Here is a 21,132-nt window from a genome sequence, read left to right as displayed (position 1 = left end):
ATGACTACTTGTATGGAAACACCTTCACTGCTGTAACAGACAACAATCCGTTGAGATATGTACTCACAACAGCAAAACTGGATGCTGCAAGCTATCGTTGGTTAGCTGCCCTTTCTACATTCAGTTTTGACATCAAGTATCGAGCTCATAAGCAAAATCATGATGTAGATGGTCTTTCACCACGACTCCATGATGCACTAGCAAATGACAGCATCTCCCAGGAGGATAGTGCCAGGATTCATCATTTTGTTTCTCAACACCTGATACCAGCTGAAGACAGTCCTTTTTCTGCAGAAATAGTTAAAGCCACCTGTCAGAAGCATATTGTTAGCCCAGTGTGTGGAAACCCACCTTCTCTCTGCTTAGTTGAATCTCTAGCAATACACCCTGAGGCTATTCCAGCCATGTCTGAGGAGGAGAAGTTTCAAGATGGTCTCATCACAGTCATTAGATACAGTGATGAAGATTTAGTCAAGCTTCAAAGAGCTGATCCAAGCATCAGTAAAGTCATAAATCTGATGGAGTCAGGAGAACAGTCTCCTGCCAGTCTCAAGGCTGAATCAAATGAGTTACGCTTAATGCTGAAGGAATGGAGTCGTCTGGAGTTAACAGATAACCTGTTATATAGGAGACGCTGATGCGGCAATCGGCCAGTATGTCAACTTGTCCTTCCCCAAGCATTAAGGCCGTCAGTCCTGCAAAGTCTCCATAATGACATGGGTCATATGGGAGTGGGATGCACCCTTGAGTTGGTGAGATCGAGGTTTTATTGGCCAAAGATGGCACTTGAAGTGGAAAACAAGGTCAAAACCTGTAGAAGGTGTGTACGAAGAAAGAGGCAACCAGATAAGGCAGCTCCTTTGGTCAACATCCAAACCAGCAGGACTTCCAATCTCTGGAGCCAGAAAATCACAACACCAAGCATATTCTGGTGATCACAGACCACTTTACAAAGTATGCTGTTGCTATACCAACAAAGGACCAAAAGGCCAACACTGTTGCCAAATGCCTTTGGGAGTAGTTTCTAGTCCACTACGGTTTCCTAGAGCGTCCCCATAGTGACCAGTGTCGTGACTTTGAATCTCAGACAATCAAGGAGCTTTGTGCATTAGCTGGTATACGTAAGGCGTGAACAAGTCCATACCATCCCAGGGGAAATCCGGTAGAGCGCTTTAACCATACACTGTTAGGTATGTTGGGCACGCTAAATGACAAAGAGAAGTCAAAATGGCGCGACCATGTAAAACCCCTCACACATGCTTATAACTGTAAAAAGAATGAAGTTACTGGTTTCTCGCCATACGAGCTTATGTTTGGTAGACAGCCCAGGCTGCCTATTGATATTTCCTTTGGTTTACCAGTCAGGAACCAGTCGTCAAAATCGTACTCACAGTATGTGAAAAACTTGAAGTCTCACTTAGAGGAGAGCTATCAACTTGCTATTGATAATGCCAAAAAGATAGCAAACAAAGAGAGGTTTGACAAGCAAGTGAGGGAGTCCACTTTAGAAGTAGGTGACAGAGTTCTAGTGCGAAATATTCGTCACTGTGGCAAGCATAAACTTGCTGATCGTTGGAAGTCTACAGTCTATATTGTGAGAAAGAGAGCAGGAGATCTACCCATCTACACAGTCTGTCCTGAGGGTCAAGAAGGTCCCACACGGACGCTGCATCGCGACCTCTTACTCCCTTGTGGTTTCTTGTCTGAGACAGAGAAAGAGGAACCTGTTAGGCCAACACCAGTTCGTAGGCCTTGGACAAGGCAGAATCCTATCCTGTTGGAGGAGGAATCATATGATTCAGAGGATGAAGCCGACAACTCTCAGTTCTATGCTACCAATCCTGTTGCGGAGAGAAGATTCACCACAGTCTTTCATATCCCCAAGATGATGGAAAAGACAACTGAGGTAGCGAATTCCATTCCGCAGATGGAGGTTTCACCTGCAAGTCCCACTGCTGAGGTTGTCCAGCCTACAAAAGACCTACCTGAGGTATCCTCTGAAGATGCTGGAAAAGAAGAGCAACTAGTCAGTGAACCTTCTGACAAATCCCCACCTGAGGAATCTCCTACTGAAGAGGGTGGAAACATTCACGAGGTTCCTACAGAAGTGGAAACAGACAACGTTGAAGATGATGATGTTCCAATGCCCGATTTGTCTAGTGCAGAGGACAATGGTACAATGGAAGGAATCACTACCAGTGACATCACTTCAGCAGAACCTGAGGTAACCAATCTTCAACCTAGTGATGAAGCTGATGAAAATCCTCGGAGATGTGAGCGTTCAAGAACAGCATCTGGGAGCTTTACGTATCCAAAGCTGGGAAATCCACTTATTTCCATTGCTCAAACCCCATTAGAGGGGTTCGACAAAGCACTTGTTTATGTCTTTGACAACCAAAATCTTAATGCAAACCCTTACCCCGAGCCATTTATAGCTATGTAAGAACATGAAGGGACTCATGTTGATTAAGGAGGGGAGGGTGTAACCCAGTCAAAGAAAGGGTTAATAATGTTTGTTTGAGTATTAAATAGGAGAGCATGTCTTAGGACTAGTGAGAGATGTGTTTATTGGGGAAGCCCCGCCCCAACTGAGAATGCACGTCTGCTTCCTGAGCTGTGAGAGGAGAGTTCTTTTCTGGGAAAATAATCCAGAAGCATCCCCACGCTAGAGTCACATTTCACTTCGAAAAGTGTCTCTCTTAAAATAATAGAAAAAAACTACATCATTTGCTAGATATGATCAGTATTCTCTGCGAAATGTCCTGTGAATCGTCTGATGCACGTTCAGATTTGTCTTGGTGAGTGAACGTTACTGCTAGCTCTAGTCTAGCTAGTTAGCTCTCGTGAATGGAGGATGGTGGTTTTTAGCAGAGATGTGAAAGGGGATGATAACGTTTTTTCTTGAAAGAAGTTGTGTTTTACTTTTTTATCTCTAAGGCTGAGCCCAGACACCTCACGGAGGAAACTAATTTCAGCCGCTTGTATCCGCAATCTCACCCTTTCGGTCTCTACCCAAAGCTCATGACCATAGGTGAGGATTGGAACGAAGAATGACTAGTAAATTGAGAGCTTTGCCTACCGGCTCAGCTCCTTCTTCGCCACAATGGTCCGGTACAACGTCCGCATTACTGCTGATGCTGCACCAATCCGCCTGTCAATCTCCCGCTCCATCCTACCCTCACTCATGAACAAGACTGAGATACTTGAACTCCTTCACTTGCGGCAACAACTCATTCCCAACCCGGAGGGAGCAATCCACCATTTTCCGGTAGAGAACCATGGCCTCAGACTTGGAGGTGCTGACTCTCATCCCAGCCATTTCACACTCAGCTGCAAACCGCCCCAGTGCGCGCTGGAGGTCGCGTTCTGATGAAGCCAACAAAACCACATCATCATCGAAGAGCAGAGATGCAATTCTGAGGTTCTCAAAATGGACACACTCCTCACCTTGGCTGCGCCTTGAGATCCTGTCCATGAATATCACAAACAGAATCGGAGACAAGGGACAACCTTGGCGGAGTCCGACACCTGCTGAAGACGTGTTTGCCTTTGTGCCTAGAATGTGGACACAGCTCTCACTTTGGTTATACGAGAACTGGATGGCTAGCAGCAACTGCCCCGGTACCCCATACTCCCGCAGTACCCCCCACAGGGTGCCTCGGGGTACACGGTTGTAAGCCTTCTCCAAGTCCACAAAACACATGTAGACTGGCTGGTCAAACTCCCATGCCCCCCTCAGCACTTCCGCAAGGGTAAAGAGTTGGTCCATTGTCCCATCGCCAGGACGGAATCCACATTGTTCCTCTTGGATCTGAGGTTCGACAATCGGTCAGAGCCTCCTTTCGAGCACCCTAGAGTAGACTTTCCTAGGGAGGCTGAGCAATGTGATGCCCCGATAATTGGAGCACACCCTCCGGTCCCCCTTTTTGAATATGGGAACCACCACCCCAGTCTGCCACTCCACAGGTACTGTCCCCGACCTCCACGCGACACTGAAGAGGCGTGTTAACCAAGACAGCCCAACAATGTCCAGAGCTATCCAAAGGACTTGAATCGAGCGCTGGACTTAGTATATATCCGTGAAGACGTTTCACCTCTCATCCAAGAGGCTTCATCAGTTCGTGCTTTTCTGACTAGACCAAGCTAGTCTCACTGGCTGGTGATGAAACTCAGATCTGAGTTTCCTTTGGATAACCATGACCTGGATGAATGAGAACATTCACAGACAATGTCCAGAGCCTTCAGCATCTCAGGGCGACTCTCATCCACACCCGGCGCCTTGCCACCGAGGAGCTTTTTAACTACCTCAGAGACCTCTGCCAGGAATATGGGTGGGGCTTTCCATGAGTCTTCAGACTCTACCTCCTCCACTGAGGACGTGGTAGTCGGGTTCAGGAGCTCCTCAAAGTGTTCTTTCCACCGCTCGACAACATCCCTAGTCCAGGTCAACAATTCCCCTCCCTGGCTGAACACAGCCTGAGTCAAGCCCTGCTTCCCCTTCCTGAGTCACCCGATGGTTTGCCAGAACTTCCTCGAAGCCAACCGAAAGTCCTCCTCCATAACCTCACCGAACTCCTCCCACACCCGAGTTTTTGCTTTCGCGACCGCCGAAGCGGCAGCCCTTCCGGCCTCCCGACCCCTGTCTGCTGCTTCAGGAGACCCTTGGGTCAACCAAGTCCGAAAGGCCTCCTTCTTCAGCCTGACGGCGTCCCTCATCATCAGTGTCCACCAGTGAGTTCTTGGGGTGCCGCCTCGACAGGCACAGGTGAACTTTTGACTACAGCTCCTGCCTGCGGCATCTACAATAGAGGTTTTGAACATGGCCCACTCAGCAGACTCCATGTCCCCAGCCTCACGAGAACTTCTTCCGGAGGTGGGAGTTGAAGACCTCACGGACAGGGGCCTCTGTCAGACCTACTCAGTTCACTCCTACTACACGTTTGGGTTTGCCAGGTCTTTCTGGCAGCCTTCCCCGCCATCTGATCCAACTCACCACCAGGTGGTGATAAGTTGACAGCTGTGCTCCTCTCTTCACCCGAGTGTCTAAAACATACGGCTGCAGATCTGATGATACGACCACCAAGTCTATCATTGATCTTCGGCCTAAGGTGTTCTGGCACCAAGTACACTTATGAACTACCTTATGTTTGAACATGGTGTTTGGTATTGCCAATCCATGACTCACACAGAAGTCCAATAACAAGGCACCGCTCAGGTTCAGATCGGGGAGGTCATTCCTCCCAATCACGCCCCTCCCGGTTTCTCCATCATTGCCCATGTGAGTGTTGAAGTCCCCCAGCAGAACTATAGAGTCCTGAGGCGGCGCTCTATCCAGGACACCACCCAGAGACTCCAAGAAGGCCGGATACTCCAAAACTGCTATTCGGTGCATAAGCACACACAACAGTCACAACCTTTATCCCAGCGGCTCGCAGTCGTATAGAGGCAACCCTCTCATTCCCAAGGGAGATCTCCAACATGGCGGCCCTCAACCGGGGACTTGTGAGTATCCCTACACCTGGCCAGCACCTGTCACCTTGGCCAACTCTGGAAAAGTAAGAAGTCCAGCCCCTCTCCAGGTGTTTGGTACCAGAGGCCATGCTATGTGTGGAGGTGAGTCCAACTATATCTAGTTGGTACCGCTCCACCTTCCACACCAGCTCAGGCTCCTTCCCTGCCAGAGAGGTGACATTCCACATCCTGAGGACCAATCTGCGATGCCGGAGGTCAGCACGCCCCGGTCCCCGCCTTTGCCTGCCGCCCGGCCTGCATTGCACCCTACCCAAATGCTCATCCCCTTGTGTGGTGGGTCCACGGGGTGGTGGCTCCGTGTTGTTTTTTCGGGCTGGGCCCGACCGGGCCCCATGAGCCAAGGCCCGGCTACCACGCGCTCACCGGCGAGCTCCCCTCCCAGGTCTGGCTCCAGGAGGGGGCCCTGGTTTCCCTTTTCCGGGTGAAGTGCTGTAACTTTGCTGGTGTAGATTCATTGGGTTTTTTGGGAATTGGTCTTAATCTGGCCCCTCCCCTGGGACCAATTTGCCTTGGGAGACCATACCAGGGGCTATTGCCCCCAACAACACACCTCCCAGGATCACTGGGACACACAAACCCCTCCACCACGTTAAGGTGATGATTGTCGGAGGAGGACATGAATACACACACTTTTATTTTTATTTTCTTGAATTTGAAAAGGCCTTATTGTTTAGGACCTGGGCCATTGAGGATTTAGAACATTGTTGTTAAGACAACTGTTATTTGTATGTTGTCCTGAAACTAATGTTTCATTCATCTTTTCTATTGAACCAAAATTCAATATTCTATATCTTTTTCTAACTCAGTGTCTGGCTCCTATTATTTCACAGTTCAGCTCCCCACTGCTCTTACGAACCTAGTTATGAGGTGTACTTACTTTACAGAAGGGTTACACTTCCTACCATTTCCACCTGTTCTGCTAATGACTGTGAAAATTTCCTGTCTTTCTTTGTTGACAAGATCGATGGTCTAAGGCAGGGGTGCCCAAATCCAGGCCTCGAGGGCCGCAGTGTCTGCAGATATTTGTTGCAACCATGCACTATACCGCCTGATCTAACTAATTCCTTTCCCTCCTTGGTCCAAGAGGTGAGCTAATTAGTTAAATCAGGTGTAGTGCGGCCCTCGAGGCCTGGAGTTGGGCACCCTTGGTCTAAGGTCCAATTTTACCCCCACTGTTCCCCCCACCCCACCCCCCGGTCCGCCTCTTTCAGCCGTTCGATTTTAATGTCGGAATTTGCTCCCGTATCGCTACAGTTCCTTGTTAATACTGTAGACCTTATGCATCCCTCCTCTAGTCCATGTGATATAATTCCAATAATTATTCTGAAATCCATCCTCCATGGCTTAGGTCCCAGCCTGCTCTCTATCATCAACTGCTCACTCACATCCAGTTCTGTACCCGGCTATTTTAAAATTGCCTGTGTTCAGCCCCTCCTCAAAAACCCTCTCTTGATCTGGCTAGGGTAGAGCATTATAGACCAATTTCCAAACTTTGTCTTACCCAAAGTCCTTGAAAAAAAATGCAGATCAAATCCTGCAGCTGACTGAGGGTCATAACATTTTTGATAAATTTCAATCCGGCTTTCGTCACAAGTATAGTACTGAGACTGCATTACGAAGAGTGTCCAATGACATTGTTATGCATGCTGAGAAAAGTGAACACTATTCTCATTCTCCTAGATTTAACTGCTGCCTTTGATACCATCAATCATGCCATCTTACTTGATAGGTTGGGGAACTGGGTTGGCATTTCTGGTACAGTGTTAAATTGGTTTCGCTCTTATCTGACTAATAGATATTTTAATGTTTTTATTAACAAACTTGTATCCTCGTCAGCTCCCCTACTGTGTGGAGTCCCTCAGGGGTCTGTCCTTGGGCCAATCTCTTCTCTTTACACATGCTTCCTCTGGGTCATTTGTTTAGTCACTTTCACGACATGTCATACCACTGTTATGCCGATGATACTCAGATCTATTTCTCTGCCAAACCCAATAACCCGAATCAACTGTCCTCCCTCCATGATTGCTTAGCTGCCACCAAAGACTGGATGTCCCTTAATTTCCTCCATCTAAACCCCGACAAAACTGAAGTTCTCTTAATTGGTCCTGAGAATTTTGCCACTGCAGTTGATCAGTTTATTGCTCCACTTCATTCAAGAATCAAACGTACCGCTAAAAATCTTGGTATAATCTTTGACCAGAATATGTCTTTCAATCACCATGTTAATAAACTTATCCAATTGTGTTTTCGTCATCTATGAAATATTGCAAAAATCAGGATATCGAAAAATTAATTCACAGTTTCATTTTCTCCCATCTAGCTTACTGTAACTCCCTCTATTCTGGCCTCAACCAATATTCCTTGAGCCAAAGACTATGAATATTGCAAAGAGGGCGGGGCTAATCAGTAACCTTGATGAGAGCCTCTATACAGGTTAAAACTGCCTGTCAGGTGGCTATTTTTCTTTAACTACTTTTATTAACCCCCATGGGGCAATTCTTTCTCTGCATTTAACCGGAGCAGCGGGAAGACACCATGCAGAGCCCGGGAACTAACTCCAGTTAATTTTGCCATGCCTCGGTCAGAGGCACAGACAAGAGTAGAACCCTATCATGAATGTCTTTTTGATGGTGGGGGAAACCGGAACACCTGGAGAAAACCAACCGCAGACACGGGGTGAACATGCAAACTCCACACACAGAGGATGACCTGGGATGACCCAGGTTGGACAACTCCGGGGTTTGAACCCAGGACCCTCTTGCTGTGAGGCAACAGCGCTAACCTCTGGGCCACCGTGCCACCCACTGATCTGGCGGTTGGGTCTCTATATATAGTGATTGTATGTACCTAATGAATTGGTTATTAAAACCCATCCTGTCTAGCATTCTATATAGAAAAGGCCAGCCAACTCTGTTGAATGCCTTTTCCGCATCGAAACTGACCAGAGTTTGTCCGCGGTGGTGTAGCGGTCCAAGCATCGGCTTTGTATCGACGCAATTGTCCACTGGGGACCGGGGTTCGCGCCCCGGTCTCGTCAGATCCGGCTATGGCCGGATTCAATGACGCAGCAATAATTGGCAACGCTGTCTTCGGGAGGGGGGCGGAGTCGGCTTGTGTTCGTTACATGAATGCGTCTCTGAAAAAGCAGTGGTTCGGCCTGGATTCGCCGTATCACGGAAGTGGCGAGGCGTCTGCTTTGAGACTGCCGGCCGGAGAGATGAACGCATACAGTACGAGGGTGGGTGTTTGAATTGAAATAGGGAGTGATTGGCCACTAAATTGGGAGAAAAAGGGAAAAATCAGAAATTTAAAAAAAAAAGAGAGAGACTGACCAGAGCTACACTTAGATGTTATTAGATAAACATGGCGCTGCATTACCATGGTTACACAATGAGCCCTTAAAGTGAGCAAATCAATTTAATACGAACAACAGGCTATGGTGAATTGTGTCCATAAGTTAATTAAGTGTACACTACACACGTCCCCCCAGAATTCACCATAACAGGAAGAGTTAACGTGGCAGGGGCCGGATGGCTTGGCCGGCCGGGGCTCCCACTGGAGGGGCTTTAGGAACCCTGCGGCTGCGTAGGGATAGGGTGGAGGGTGGAATAGCCTTGGGGGCATTGTTGGGGGATGGGCAGAAGGGCGCCCCCACTGCGGGGGCTGGGCTAGTCCAATAGGTCGGTCCAAGTCCAGGTGAGCCAGTTTGAGGCAATCCATGGAATGCGCTCCAGCTTGCAACCGGCATCCACAACAAAGTGCTTGTTCCCAGTCTCCAGGACATGGAATGGGCCATCGTAGGGAGGCTGCAGGGGTCCATGGTGCGCATCATGGTGGATGAAAACGTATTCTGCTGACTGGAGACTTGCAGGTACATAAGAATGTGGGAGGCTATGTTGCAAAGTGGGGACCGGTGTGAAAACTCTGGCATTATCCAAAAGTGTGGTGCATTGGTGGGCTGCAGACCAGGGAGCTGTAGTGATGGGGACGAAATCCCATGGGACCCGCAGCAGCTTGCTGTAAACCAGTTCAGTGGGTGAGGGCAGGAGGTCCTGCTTAGGGGCAGTCCTGAGGCCCAGCATGACCCATGGGAGCTTGTCGACCCAGCTGCTGTCCTTGTGGCTGGCCTAAAGAGCATCCTTCATAGAGCGACGAAACCACTCGCCTGCAGTTGGCATATGGTGGTACAGTTCAGCTTCACCCCGGTCAGAGGAGAGGTCAGACGGGGTGCTGAACCGGGCGACCCAGGTCCGGAGGAATGCCTGGGCTACCTCTGTGGATGCCGTTGACAACAATGGGATGCTTTCCGGCCATTGAGTGGTCCTGTCGATCATTGTGAGGAGATAAGTAAAACCATGGGAGGGGGGCAGGGGCCCCACCAGGTCCACGTTTACATGGTTGAACCTCTTTTTAGGTACCACAAACTGCACCAGCTGGGCTTTGGTTTGGTGGTGCACTTTAGAGCGCTGGCACTTCATGCAGATGTCAGCCCAGTCTCTCACGTCTTTTTTGTACCTGTGTCAGATGAACCTAGCCACCACAAGTCTTTGAGATGGCTTTTTGCCCAGGTGGGAGGGGCCATGGACAGCGTTGAAAACACGCCACCTCTATCCAGTGGGAATGAGAGGCCAGGGCTGACCCGTGGAGACGTCACACAGGAGCATGGTACCAGTGTCGTCAAAAGCCACATCCTCTAACTGCAGTCCTGTGACAGCCATCCTGAAAGCCCTCACGTCTGGGTCGGCGGCCTGGTCAGCTGCCATGCAGGTGTATTCAAGTCTCAAGTGGATGGCCCCCACGATGGCCTTGGAGAGGCAGTTGGCAACAAGGTTGATTTTGCCAGCAACATGCTGTAAGTCCATGGTGAACTCCAAGATATAGGAGACCTGTTGCTGCTGGCGGGCGGACCACAGCTCAGCTACCTTGGCCATGGCAAATGTCAGTGGTTTGTGGTCTGGCGGACATACAGCAGGGAACAGAAGTGTTGATTGGCAAGGTAGAGGGTGAGGAGCTCCCGATCGTAAGTGTTCTACTTCCATTCGCTGGGGAATAACTATCGGTTGAAGAAAGCAAGCAGCTGCCAAGCACAGTTTACCCACTGCTCATGCACCGCACCGACTGCGTAGTCCGAAGCGTCAGTGGCAATGGTATCAGATATGGTATCAGAGGGAAAGCACTATCCTGGTTATCTGGTTACTTACACCAGTGTTTCCCAAACAAGTCCTCAAGGACCCCCTATCCTGCAGATTTTCTTTGCAACCTGTGTGCAACTGTTTGTTATTCAACCAATCAGCAATGAATTATGTCAGAGTTTGCACACCTTGTATAATTAACTGCTATGAGATGATTGGTTGAGTAAGTACAAGCAGGGCTACCTATGCAGGGTTACAATGAAAATCTGCAGGATAAGGGGTCCTGGAGGACTGGGTTGGGAAACACTGACTTACAGAATAGGTACTAATATGTCAAAATACAAAACGAGTGTTTAGTTGTGGGGTGCCCCAGGGCCATTGTTGTTCATCTTGTGCATAAACAATATATGTGAAGTGCCAAAAACCATGAAAACCATTCTATTTGCAGAAGATACAAACATACTCTGCTGTGGAGACAACTCTTGGATACAGCGGAAAAGGAATTGAGCAGGATGAAGAGTTGGTTTGAGGCTAACAAACTAACAATACATTTAAGGAAAACAAAATGTATAATCTTTGGGAATCGATCTACCAATTCAGACAAAAAAAAACTCATGATACATTATGTAGAAATCAAAAAAGCTTCTTTAATTAAATTTCTCAGAGTATTAATAGACAATAAATTAAGTTGGAAGCTGCATGTAAATTATATTAAGGCTAAAATATCCAAATCAATTGTAATCCTGAACAAAGTCAAAGATCTACTAAATCAAGCGTCCCTATATACACTCACTGGCCACTTTATTAGGTACACCTTGCTAGTACCGGGTTGGATCCCCTTTTGCCTTCAGAACTGCCTTAATCCTTCGTGGCATAGATTCAACAAGGTACTGGAAACATTCCTCAGAGAGTTTGGTCCATATTGACATGATAGCATCACGCAGTTGCTGCAGATTTGTCGGCTGCACATCCATGATGCGAATCTCCCGGTCCACCACATCCCAAAGGTGCTCTATTGGATTGAGATCTGGTGACTGTGGAGGCCATTTGAGTACAGTGAACTCATTGTCATGTTCAAGAAACCAGTCTGAGATGATTCGAGCTTTATGACATGGCGCGTCATCCTGCTGGAAGTAGCCATCAGAAGATTGGAACACTGTGGTCATAAAGGGATGGACATGGTCAGCAACAATACTCAGGTAGGCTGTGGCGTTGACACGATGCTCAATTGGTACTAAGGGGCCCAAAGTGTGCCAAGAAAATATCCCCCACACCATTACACCACCACCACCAGCCTGAATCGTTGATACAAGGCAGGATGGATCCATGCTTTCATGTTGTTGACGCCAAATTCTGACCCTACCATCCGAATGTCGCAGCAGGAATCGAGACTCATCAGACCAGGCAACGTTTTTCCAATCTTCTATTGTCCAATTTTGGTGAGCCTGTGCGAATTGTAGCCTCAGTTTCCTGTTCTTAGCTGACAGGAGTGGCACCCGGTGTGGTCTTCTGCTGCTGTAGCCCATCTGCCTCAAGGTTCGACGTGTTGTGCGTTCAGAGATGCTCTTCTTCATACCTCGGTTGTAATGAGTGGTTATTTGAGTTACTGTTGCCTTTCTATCAGCTCGAACCAGTCTGGCCATTCTCCTCTGACCTCTGGCATCAACAAGGCATTTTCGCCCACAGAACTGCCGCTCACTGGATATTTTCTCTTTTTCGGACCATTCTCTGTAAACCCTAGAGATGGTTGTGCGTGAAAATCCCAGTAGATCAGCAGTTTCTGAAATACTCAGACCAGCCCGTCTGGCACCAACAACCATGCCACGTTCAAAGTCACTTAAATCACCTTTCTTCCCCATTCTGATGCTCGGTTTGAACTGCAGCAGATCGTCTTGACCATGTCTACATGCCTAAATGCATTGAGTTGCTGCCATGTGATTGGCTGATTAGAAATTTGCGTTAACGAGCAGTTGGACAGGTGTGCCTAATAAAGTGGCCGGTGAGTGTACATTATACTGTTTCTTCATCTCCCATACATCACCTCCTGTGTAGAAGTTTGGGAGAAGACATACAAAACAAACACAGATCCAATCTTCAACCTCCAAAAAGAGCTATATGAATTGTAAGTAAAACCACTCACAGAGAACCAACACATCCCCTTTTTATTAAACTAAAAGCACTAAAATTTAAAGATGTAGTTGATTTTAAAACTGTTCAAATTGTGTACAGAATAATAAATCAACAATGACCTGTTAGTATCCAAGGATTTTTCCAACTGAGAGAAAGTAAACACAGTTTGAGAGGAACCTGTATTTTCAAAAAACTACAAGTAAGGACAGATGCAAAACATCACTGTGTTACAACCGAGGGAGTTGGTTTGTGGAATAACTGCAGTGATGAGCTGAAAACACGTGGTACTTTATGAACTAAAAATACTCTTCAGAAACAAAATATTGAACAGTTATGAGATCGACCAGTGGCCAGTGTTTCTGTTTTTGTTTTTGATTTGCTCGAGTCGATTGAGATAGACATCATGGACACTAATGGCTGTAAATTGAACTTTCATGTTCTATTATCAATGAATGAATAGAATAAGGGGGTAGGACTAGAAAAGTTCTCAACTTCTCCTGATCCCTTTTGAACACGATCAGTATTATTTGAACACGATCAGTATTATTTGAACACAATCAGTATTATGTGAACACAATCAGTATTATGTGAACATGATCAGTATTATTTGAACATGATCAGTATTATCTGAACATGATCAGTATTATTTGAACACGACCAGTAATATTTGAGCATGATCAGTATTATTTGAACATGATCAGTGTTATTTGAACACGATCAGTATTATTTGAAGATGACCAGTATTATCTGAACACGATCAGTATTATTTGAAGATGACCAGTATTATTTGAGCATGATCAGTATTAGCTTAACATGATCAGTATTATTTGAACATGATTAGTGTTTTTGAGTTGCTTATGTATTTGTCGCTTATATGTTCCCAATGATTTTGTTTATTTGTTTTTATTGCGTATATATGTTTTTTTAATCATGTACAATACATTGATTGGGGGATTGACTGATGTATATATATTCGTGTGTGTGTGTGTGTGTGTCTGTGTAGACAGCCTGAGAAAGTGTTGTGTGTCTGTAGACAGCCCGAGAAAGCGCCTTGTGACAAAGCTTCATTATAAAGGAAGCTGGCTGCGTAATCCATAACTGGTGTTTGTGTTAACCTGCTTTAAAGAGCTGTGTTGCTAACTGGAGGGTCACAGCCACTCTGTTCTCTAGCAAAGTACAGTAAAGTAAAGTAACTGAAAGTAACGTAAAATAAAGTAACGTAGCGTAAAGTAAAGTAAAGTGCTGAAAGCAACTTTGGTTTCCTTACCCAGACCTTTGGGCAGCGTGCTGGTGTGGAGGATGGTGCCTCCTGCAGGGGAGGAAGGTAGGTAGGGGGTTAGTGACAGGGTGGAGGAGAGAAGAGGACAAAATGATCTCCATCAATTGAAAATATATAATATATAAATCTTTTCCTTCACCAGTATGAACACAGATTTCATGTCACTGACTCGCTCATCTTACTAATAGGGGCATTTGAGAAACATAAAATATTAACATATTTTTCCAACAAAAGCAGTAGTACTTTCAGTCACATAGTTAAAGTCAGATGACAGAAAATCAGCTCTTATGTTGAATTATATTTCCAATTTAAGAGAAGTATTAAGAGGGATATTCAGTCAAGAATACTAAAAATGGTCATTTTAATTGCTGACATATTTGTGTAATGAAAGGCCGTCTTCATTTTGATTTTATAATTGGTTATGTAGGGTTAAGGTTGGAAGCTGGAGGTGGAAAGTCATTAACCTCTCACCCAGAATCTTATCCTGACTCTTGGAATCATCATCATCTGGAAAGAAAAGGAAAATGATAAGCTTCTTAACCTTTTTTTTCTTTACTGCTGCTCCGTCATGAAATATCTTCAGCAATTTATTCGATCTCAATAATTCCTGAACTGATATTAAGGTTGTTTTATCTGAACAATTCAATAAGTTTTATTGTGTCTTATCGTGTCTTCAGCCCTGCCCTGAGCAGATTTTATGTGATGCTTTTAGATTTGGTGGTTCTTTTTCGAATGGAAGGAAAGTCAGAGCCGGCTTTCACCTGAAGCCTCTGCTCTCCAGCATGGACCACAGCAGCAGGGCTCTTCTCTTCCACCCATCAGCTGAGCCCTCCATTACACTCAGCATCTATTATCTAACTGTCTATGCAACTGTCACCTGTTCATTTTTTGGTCCATCCATCCACCCTTCATATATCATCTCGCCATTCCTCTATCAATCATCCAGCCATCTCTCTTCCACTCATTCTTCATCCATCCATCCATCCATCCATCCATCATGTATTACCGTCTACCTGTCTGTCTGTCTTCACCATTTTCATCTCTTCTCTGCTTTCCTTGTATAATCTTTCTCTTTCCACCTGTTGTTATAGTCTACCCCCCATTTTTCCTTCATACCCTCCTCCTCCTCGGAGAGCTCTTCTTCTCCTTCCTCCACTGCCTCAATCTCTTCTCTCTCTTTCTCTGTGGAGGGAAAACTATTTAACAGGTGCTTTTGTTCAAAGACAAAAGATTCAGCATGGCAGATAGATTCATGTGCCAACAGCCACTTAATACTAATCACATCATCAATTCATCATATCATCTCATCACTTCATAATATCATCATATCATCACTTCATCTCATGACATCATCATATCGTCACTTCATCATATCATATCACTCCATCATATCATCATATCACTTCATCATATCATCTCATCACTCCATCATATCATCATTTCATCATCTCATCTCATCACTTCATCATATCATCACTTCATCATATCATTTCGTCATATCACTTCATCATATCATCTCATCACTTCATCATATCATTTCATCATATCATCACTTCATCATATAATTTCATCATATCATCACTTCATCATATCATTTCATCATATCATCACATCATCATATCACTTCATCGTATCTCATCACTTCATATCCTCACTTCATCATATATCACTTCATATTGTCTCATCACTTCCTCATATCATGTCATCACTTCATCATATATCACTTCATCATATCATATCACTTCATCACTTCATCATATCGTCTCATCACTTCATCATATCATATCATCACTTCATCAAATCGTCTAATCACTTCATCATATCATCACTTCACCATACCGTCTCATCACCTCATATCATCACTTCATCATATCATCATTTCACCATATCATCTCTTCATCATATCATCTCATCACTTCATATCATCACTTCATCATATCGTCTCATCACTTCATCATATCATATCATCACTTCATCAAATTGTCTCATCACTTCATCATATCATCACTTCATCATACCGTCTCATCACTTCATTATATCATATCATAATTTCATCATATCATAACGAAGAGCACATGTCATGGCAACTGCAGTAAAGTTGTTTATGTCACAAAGTATTTAGTTATGATGTCCATACCTTCCATAGGCGCAGCTGAACCAGTAGCTGTCAACAACATAGCCAGTGAAGCGATTAGAAGATTTCTGTGTGAGGAAGAGGAAATGATAATACACAAGTCAATATCCAACAGGGTACTAAGAATTTTAGTTCTCACCAAATAGTCCATTATTTTAAAGGTTTCAAAACAGTACAAAAGGCATTAACAATACATTAGATCAAGAAATGTGTTTTGATTATACTGTTAAGAAAATTGGTACAATTTGACATTTTAAACTGAAATAAAACGTCTACGTTCAGCTCTAGTCCCTAAAAGTTCTGCAAGTCTGCCACATCCTAACACCAAGCAGCTAAGCTGCACGTATGTGAAAAGGTCTCTAGGGGGCAGGATTTCACACAGAATGCTTTGGACCAGGATGTAGTACGCTGCTTTCAGCATCCATGTAAACGAAATACTTCGACTAATGGATACATAGTACAAAAGGCTCAACACAAGTCCCAAAAGAAAATTAAAATATCCTCTTGCTACGTCATCTTCAACACAACCAGACCAAAAACTACCAGAGGCTTCATGTTCACAAGGCGCTGTAGTTCTGCTCCTCAAGCCTGGCTAAAGAAACCCGAATACACGCTCTTTACTACACAGGGACATGCTACTACACTCTCTTTAATACACAGGGACATGCTACTACACGCTCTTTACTACACAGGGACATGCTACTACACTCTCTTTAATACACAGGGACATGCTACTACACTCTCTTTAATACACAGGGACATGCTAATACACTGTCTTTAATACACAGGGACATGCTACTATACTCTCTTTAATACACAGGGACATGCTAATACACTCTCTTTATTACACAGGGACATGCTACTACACTCTCTTTAATACACAGGGACATGCTACTACACTCTCTTTAATACACAGGGACATGCTACTATACTCTTTAATACACAGGGACATGCTACTACACTCTCTTTAATACACAGGGACATGCTAATACACTCTCTTTAATACACAGGGACATGCTAATACACGCTCTTTAATACACAGGGACATGCTAATACACTCTCTTTAACACACAGGGACATGCTACTATACTCTTTAATACACAGGGACATGCTACTACACTCTCTTTAATACACAGGGACATGCTACTACACTCTCTTTAATACACAGGGACATGCTAATACACGCTCTTTAATACACAGGGACATGCTAATACACGCTCTTTAATACACAGGGACATGCTACTATACTCTTTAATACACAGGGACATGCTACTATACTCTCTTTAATACACAGGGACATGCTAAAACACATTCTTTAATACACAGAGGCATGCTAATACACTCTCTTTAATACAAAGGGACATGCTAAAACACTTTCTTTAATACACAGGGACATGCTAATACACTCTCTTTAATACACAGGGACATGCTAATGCACTCTCTTTAATACACAGGGACATGCTAATACACTCTCTTTAATACACAGGGACATGCTAAAACACTTTCTTTAATACACAGGGACTTGCTAATACACTCTCTTTAATACACAGGGACATGCTACTACACTCTCTTTAATACACAGGGACATGCTACTACACTCTCTTTAATACACAGGGACATGCTAATACACTCTTTAATACACAGGGACATGCTAATACACTCTAATACACAGAGGCATGCTAAAACACCTTCTTTAATACACAGAGGCATGCTAATACACTCTCTTTAATACACAGGAACATGCTAAAACACTTTCTTTAATACAGAGAGGCATGCTAATACACTCTCTTTAATACACAGGGACTTGCTAATACGCTCTTTAATACACAGGGACATACTACTACACTCTCTTTAATACACAGGGACATGCTAATACACTCTGTTTAATACACAAGGACATGCTAATACACTCTCTTTAATACACAGGGACATGCTACTACACTCTTTAATACACAGGGACATGCTAATACACTCTCTTTAATACACAGGGACATGCTAATACACTCTCTTTAATACACAGGGACATGCTAATACACTCTCTTTAATACACAGAGGCATGCTACTACACTCTAATACACAGGGACATGCTACTACACTCTCTTTAATACACAGGGACATGCTAATACACTCTCTTTAATACACAGGGACATGCTAAAACACCTTCTTTAATACACAGAGGCATGCTAATACACTCTTTAATACACAGGGACATGTTAAAAAACTTTCTTTAATACACAGAGGCATGCTACAAAATCTTCTTTAATACACAGGGACATGCTAATACATTTTCTTTAATATACAGAGGCATGCTAATACACTCTCTAATATACAGAGGCATGCTACAACACCTTTAATACACAGAGGCATGCTAATACACTTTCTTTAATACACAGAGGCATGCTAAAACACTTTCTTTTATAGACAGAGGCATGCCAAAACACTTTCTTTAATACACAGGGACATGCTAATACACTTTCTTTAATACACAGAGGCATGCTAAAACACTTTCTTTAATACACAGAGGCATGCTAAAACACTTTCTTTAAACATCACACAACAATAAAAGTAGTGTGTGGGTTTTGTTTCTGAGCGATGCTCGGTTATTTTTCTAGCACGCTCTGTTAGAGAGTAGAGTGCAAAGTAAAGGTGAGCAGAGCCGTAGGCTCCAAGTCTTACCGCGGTAGCATCTTTGGTTGGCTGTGGCTGATGAACACACATCCAGCAGCAGGCAGCAAATAATACAGGACAGAACGAGACTGAAAGCCCAGAACTCACACAGCAACTACTTTATAGTCTGAAGTGGGAGGGGGCTGGACCTGCCACACAACCTTCCCCCACTACCTGATACTGCTGCTACTACTACTACTACTACTGATATCATGACCACACAACCCTCCCCCACTACTTGACACTGCTACTACTACTAGTGATATCATGACCACACAACCTTCCCCCACTACCTGATACTGCTACTACTACTACTGATACCATGACCACACAACCCTCCCCCACTACCTGACACTGCTACTACTACTAGTGATATCATGACCACACAACCTTCCCCCACTACCTGATACTGCTGCTACTACTACTGATACCATGACCACACAACCCTCCCCCACTACCTGATACTGCTGCTACTACTAGTGATAGCATGACCACACAACCCTCCTCCACTACCTGATACTGCTACTACTACTACTGATACCATGACCACACAACCCTCCCCCACTACCTGATACTGCTGCTACTACTACTGATACCATGACCACACAACCCTCCCCCACTACCTGATACTGCTACTACCACTACTGATACCATGACCACACAACCCTCCCCCACTACCTGATACTGCTACTACCACTACTGATACCATGACCACACAACCTTCCCCCACTACCTGATACTGCTGCTACTACTACTACTACTGATATCATGACCACACAACCCTCCCCTGATACTGCTGCTACTACTACTGATACCATGACCACACAACCCTCCCCCACTACCTGACACTGCTACTACTACTAGTGATACCATGACCACACAACCCTCCCCCACTACCTGACACTGCTACTACTACTAGTGATACCATGACCACACAACCTTCCCCCACTACCTGATACTGCTGCTACTACTAGTGATACCATGACCACACAACCCTCCCCCACTACCTGATACTGCTACAACCACTACTGATACCATGACCACACAACCCTCCCCCACTACCTGATACTGCTGCTACTAGTACTACTACTACTACTACTACTGATACCATGACCACACAACCCCCCCCACTATCTGATACTGCTGCTACTAGTACTACTACTACTACTACTGCTGATATACCATGACCACACAACCCTCCCCCACTACCTGATACTGCTGCTACTACTACTACTACTACTACTACTACGGATACCATGCCCACACAACCCTTCCCCACTACCTGATACTGCTGCTACTACTACCTTGACCACACAGCCCATCTCCACTACCTGATACTGCTGCTGCTACTACTACTACTGACACTATGACCACACAACCTTCCCCCACTACCTGATACTGCTGCTACTAGTACTACTCCTACTACTGATATACCATGACCACACAACCTCCCCCACTACCTGATACTGCTGCTGCTACTACTACTACTGATACCGTGCCCACACAACCCTCCCACACTACCTGATACTGCTGCTACTACTACCTTGACCACACAGCCCATCCCCACTACCTGATACTGCTGCTGCTACTACTACTACTGACACTATGACCACACAACCTTCCCCCACTACCTGATACTGCTGCTACTAGTACTACTCCTACTGTTCCTACTACTGATATACCATGACCACACAACCTCCCCCACTACCTGATACTGCTGCTGCTACTACTACTACTACTACTGATACCATGCCCACACAACCCTCCCACACTACCTGATACTGCTGCTACTACTACCTTGACCACACAACCCTCCCCCACTACCTGATACTGCTGCTACTACTACTACTGATATCTTGACCACACAGCCCTCCCACACAACCTGATACCGCTGCTACTACTACCTTGACCACACAGCCCTTCCCCACTACCTGATACTGCTGCTGCTACTACTACTACTGATACTATGACCACACAACCCTCCCCCACTACCTGATACAGCTGCTACTAATACTCCTCCTACTACTACTACTACTACTGATATACCATGACCACACAACCCTCCCCCACTACCTGATACTGCTGCTACTTCGACTAATGGATACATAGTACAAAACGCTCAACACAAGTCCCAAAAGAAAATTAAAATATCCTCTTGCTACGTCATCTTCAACACAACCAGACCAAAAACTACCAGAGGCTTCATGTTCACAAGGCGCTGTAGTTCTGCTCCTCAAGCCTGGCTAAAGAAACCCGAA

The 21,132-nt window shown here is 45.1% G+C and overlaps 1 protein-coding gene across 1 annotated transcript in view; it reads right to left on the bottom strand.

Moving 5' to 3' along the window:
* si:ch211-80h18.1 (uncharacterized protein LOC555593 homolog) overlaps window positions 1–18,893 on the bottom strand; it is a 147,401-nt gene extending 128,508 nt beyond the window's left edge. The window contains exons 1-4 of the mRNA XM_056298087.1: window positions 18,884–18,893; window positions 16,211–16,275; window positions 15,190–15,255; window positions 14,062–14,103 (exon numbers count right to left, since the gene is read on the bottom strand). Of these exons, the coding sequence (XP_056154062.1) occupies window positions 14,062–14,103; window positions 15,190–15,255; window positions 16,211–16,250 (148 nt within the window). The 5' untranslated portion in view covers window positions 16,251–16,275; window positions 18,884–18,893. The remainder of the gene's footprint in view (window positions 1–14,061; window positions 14,104–15,189; window positions 15,256–16,210; window positions 16,276–18,883) is intronic.
* Between the last annotated feature and the right edge of the window lie 2,239 nt (window positions 18,894–21,132).

The sequence above is a fragment of the Lampris incognitus genome, chromosome 18, assembly GCF_029633865.1.
Source record: "Lampris incognitus isolate fLamInc1 chromosome 18, fLamInc1.hap2, whole genome shotgun sequence".
NCBI classification, from domain to species: domain Eukaryota; kingdom Metazoa; phylum Chordata; class Actinopteri; order Lampriformes; family Lampridae; genus Lampris; species Lampris incognitus.
The sequence above is the reverse complement of the archived record's forward strand: the minus strand, read 5'-3'. Positions and strand labels throughout refer to the sequence as shown.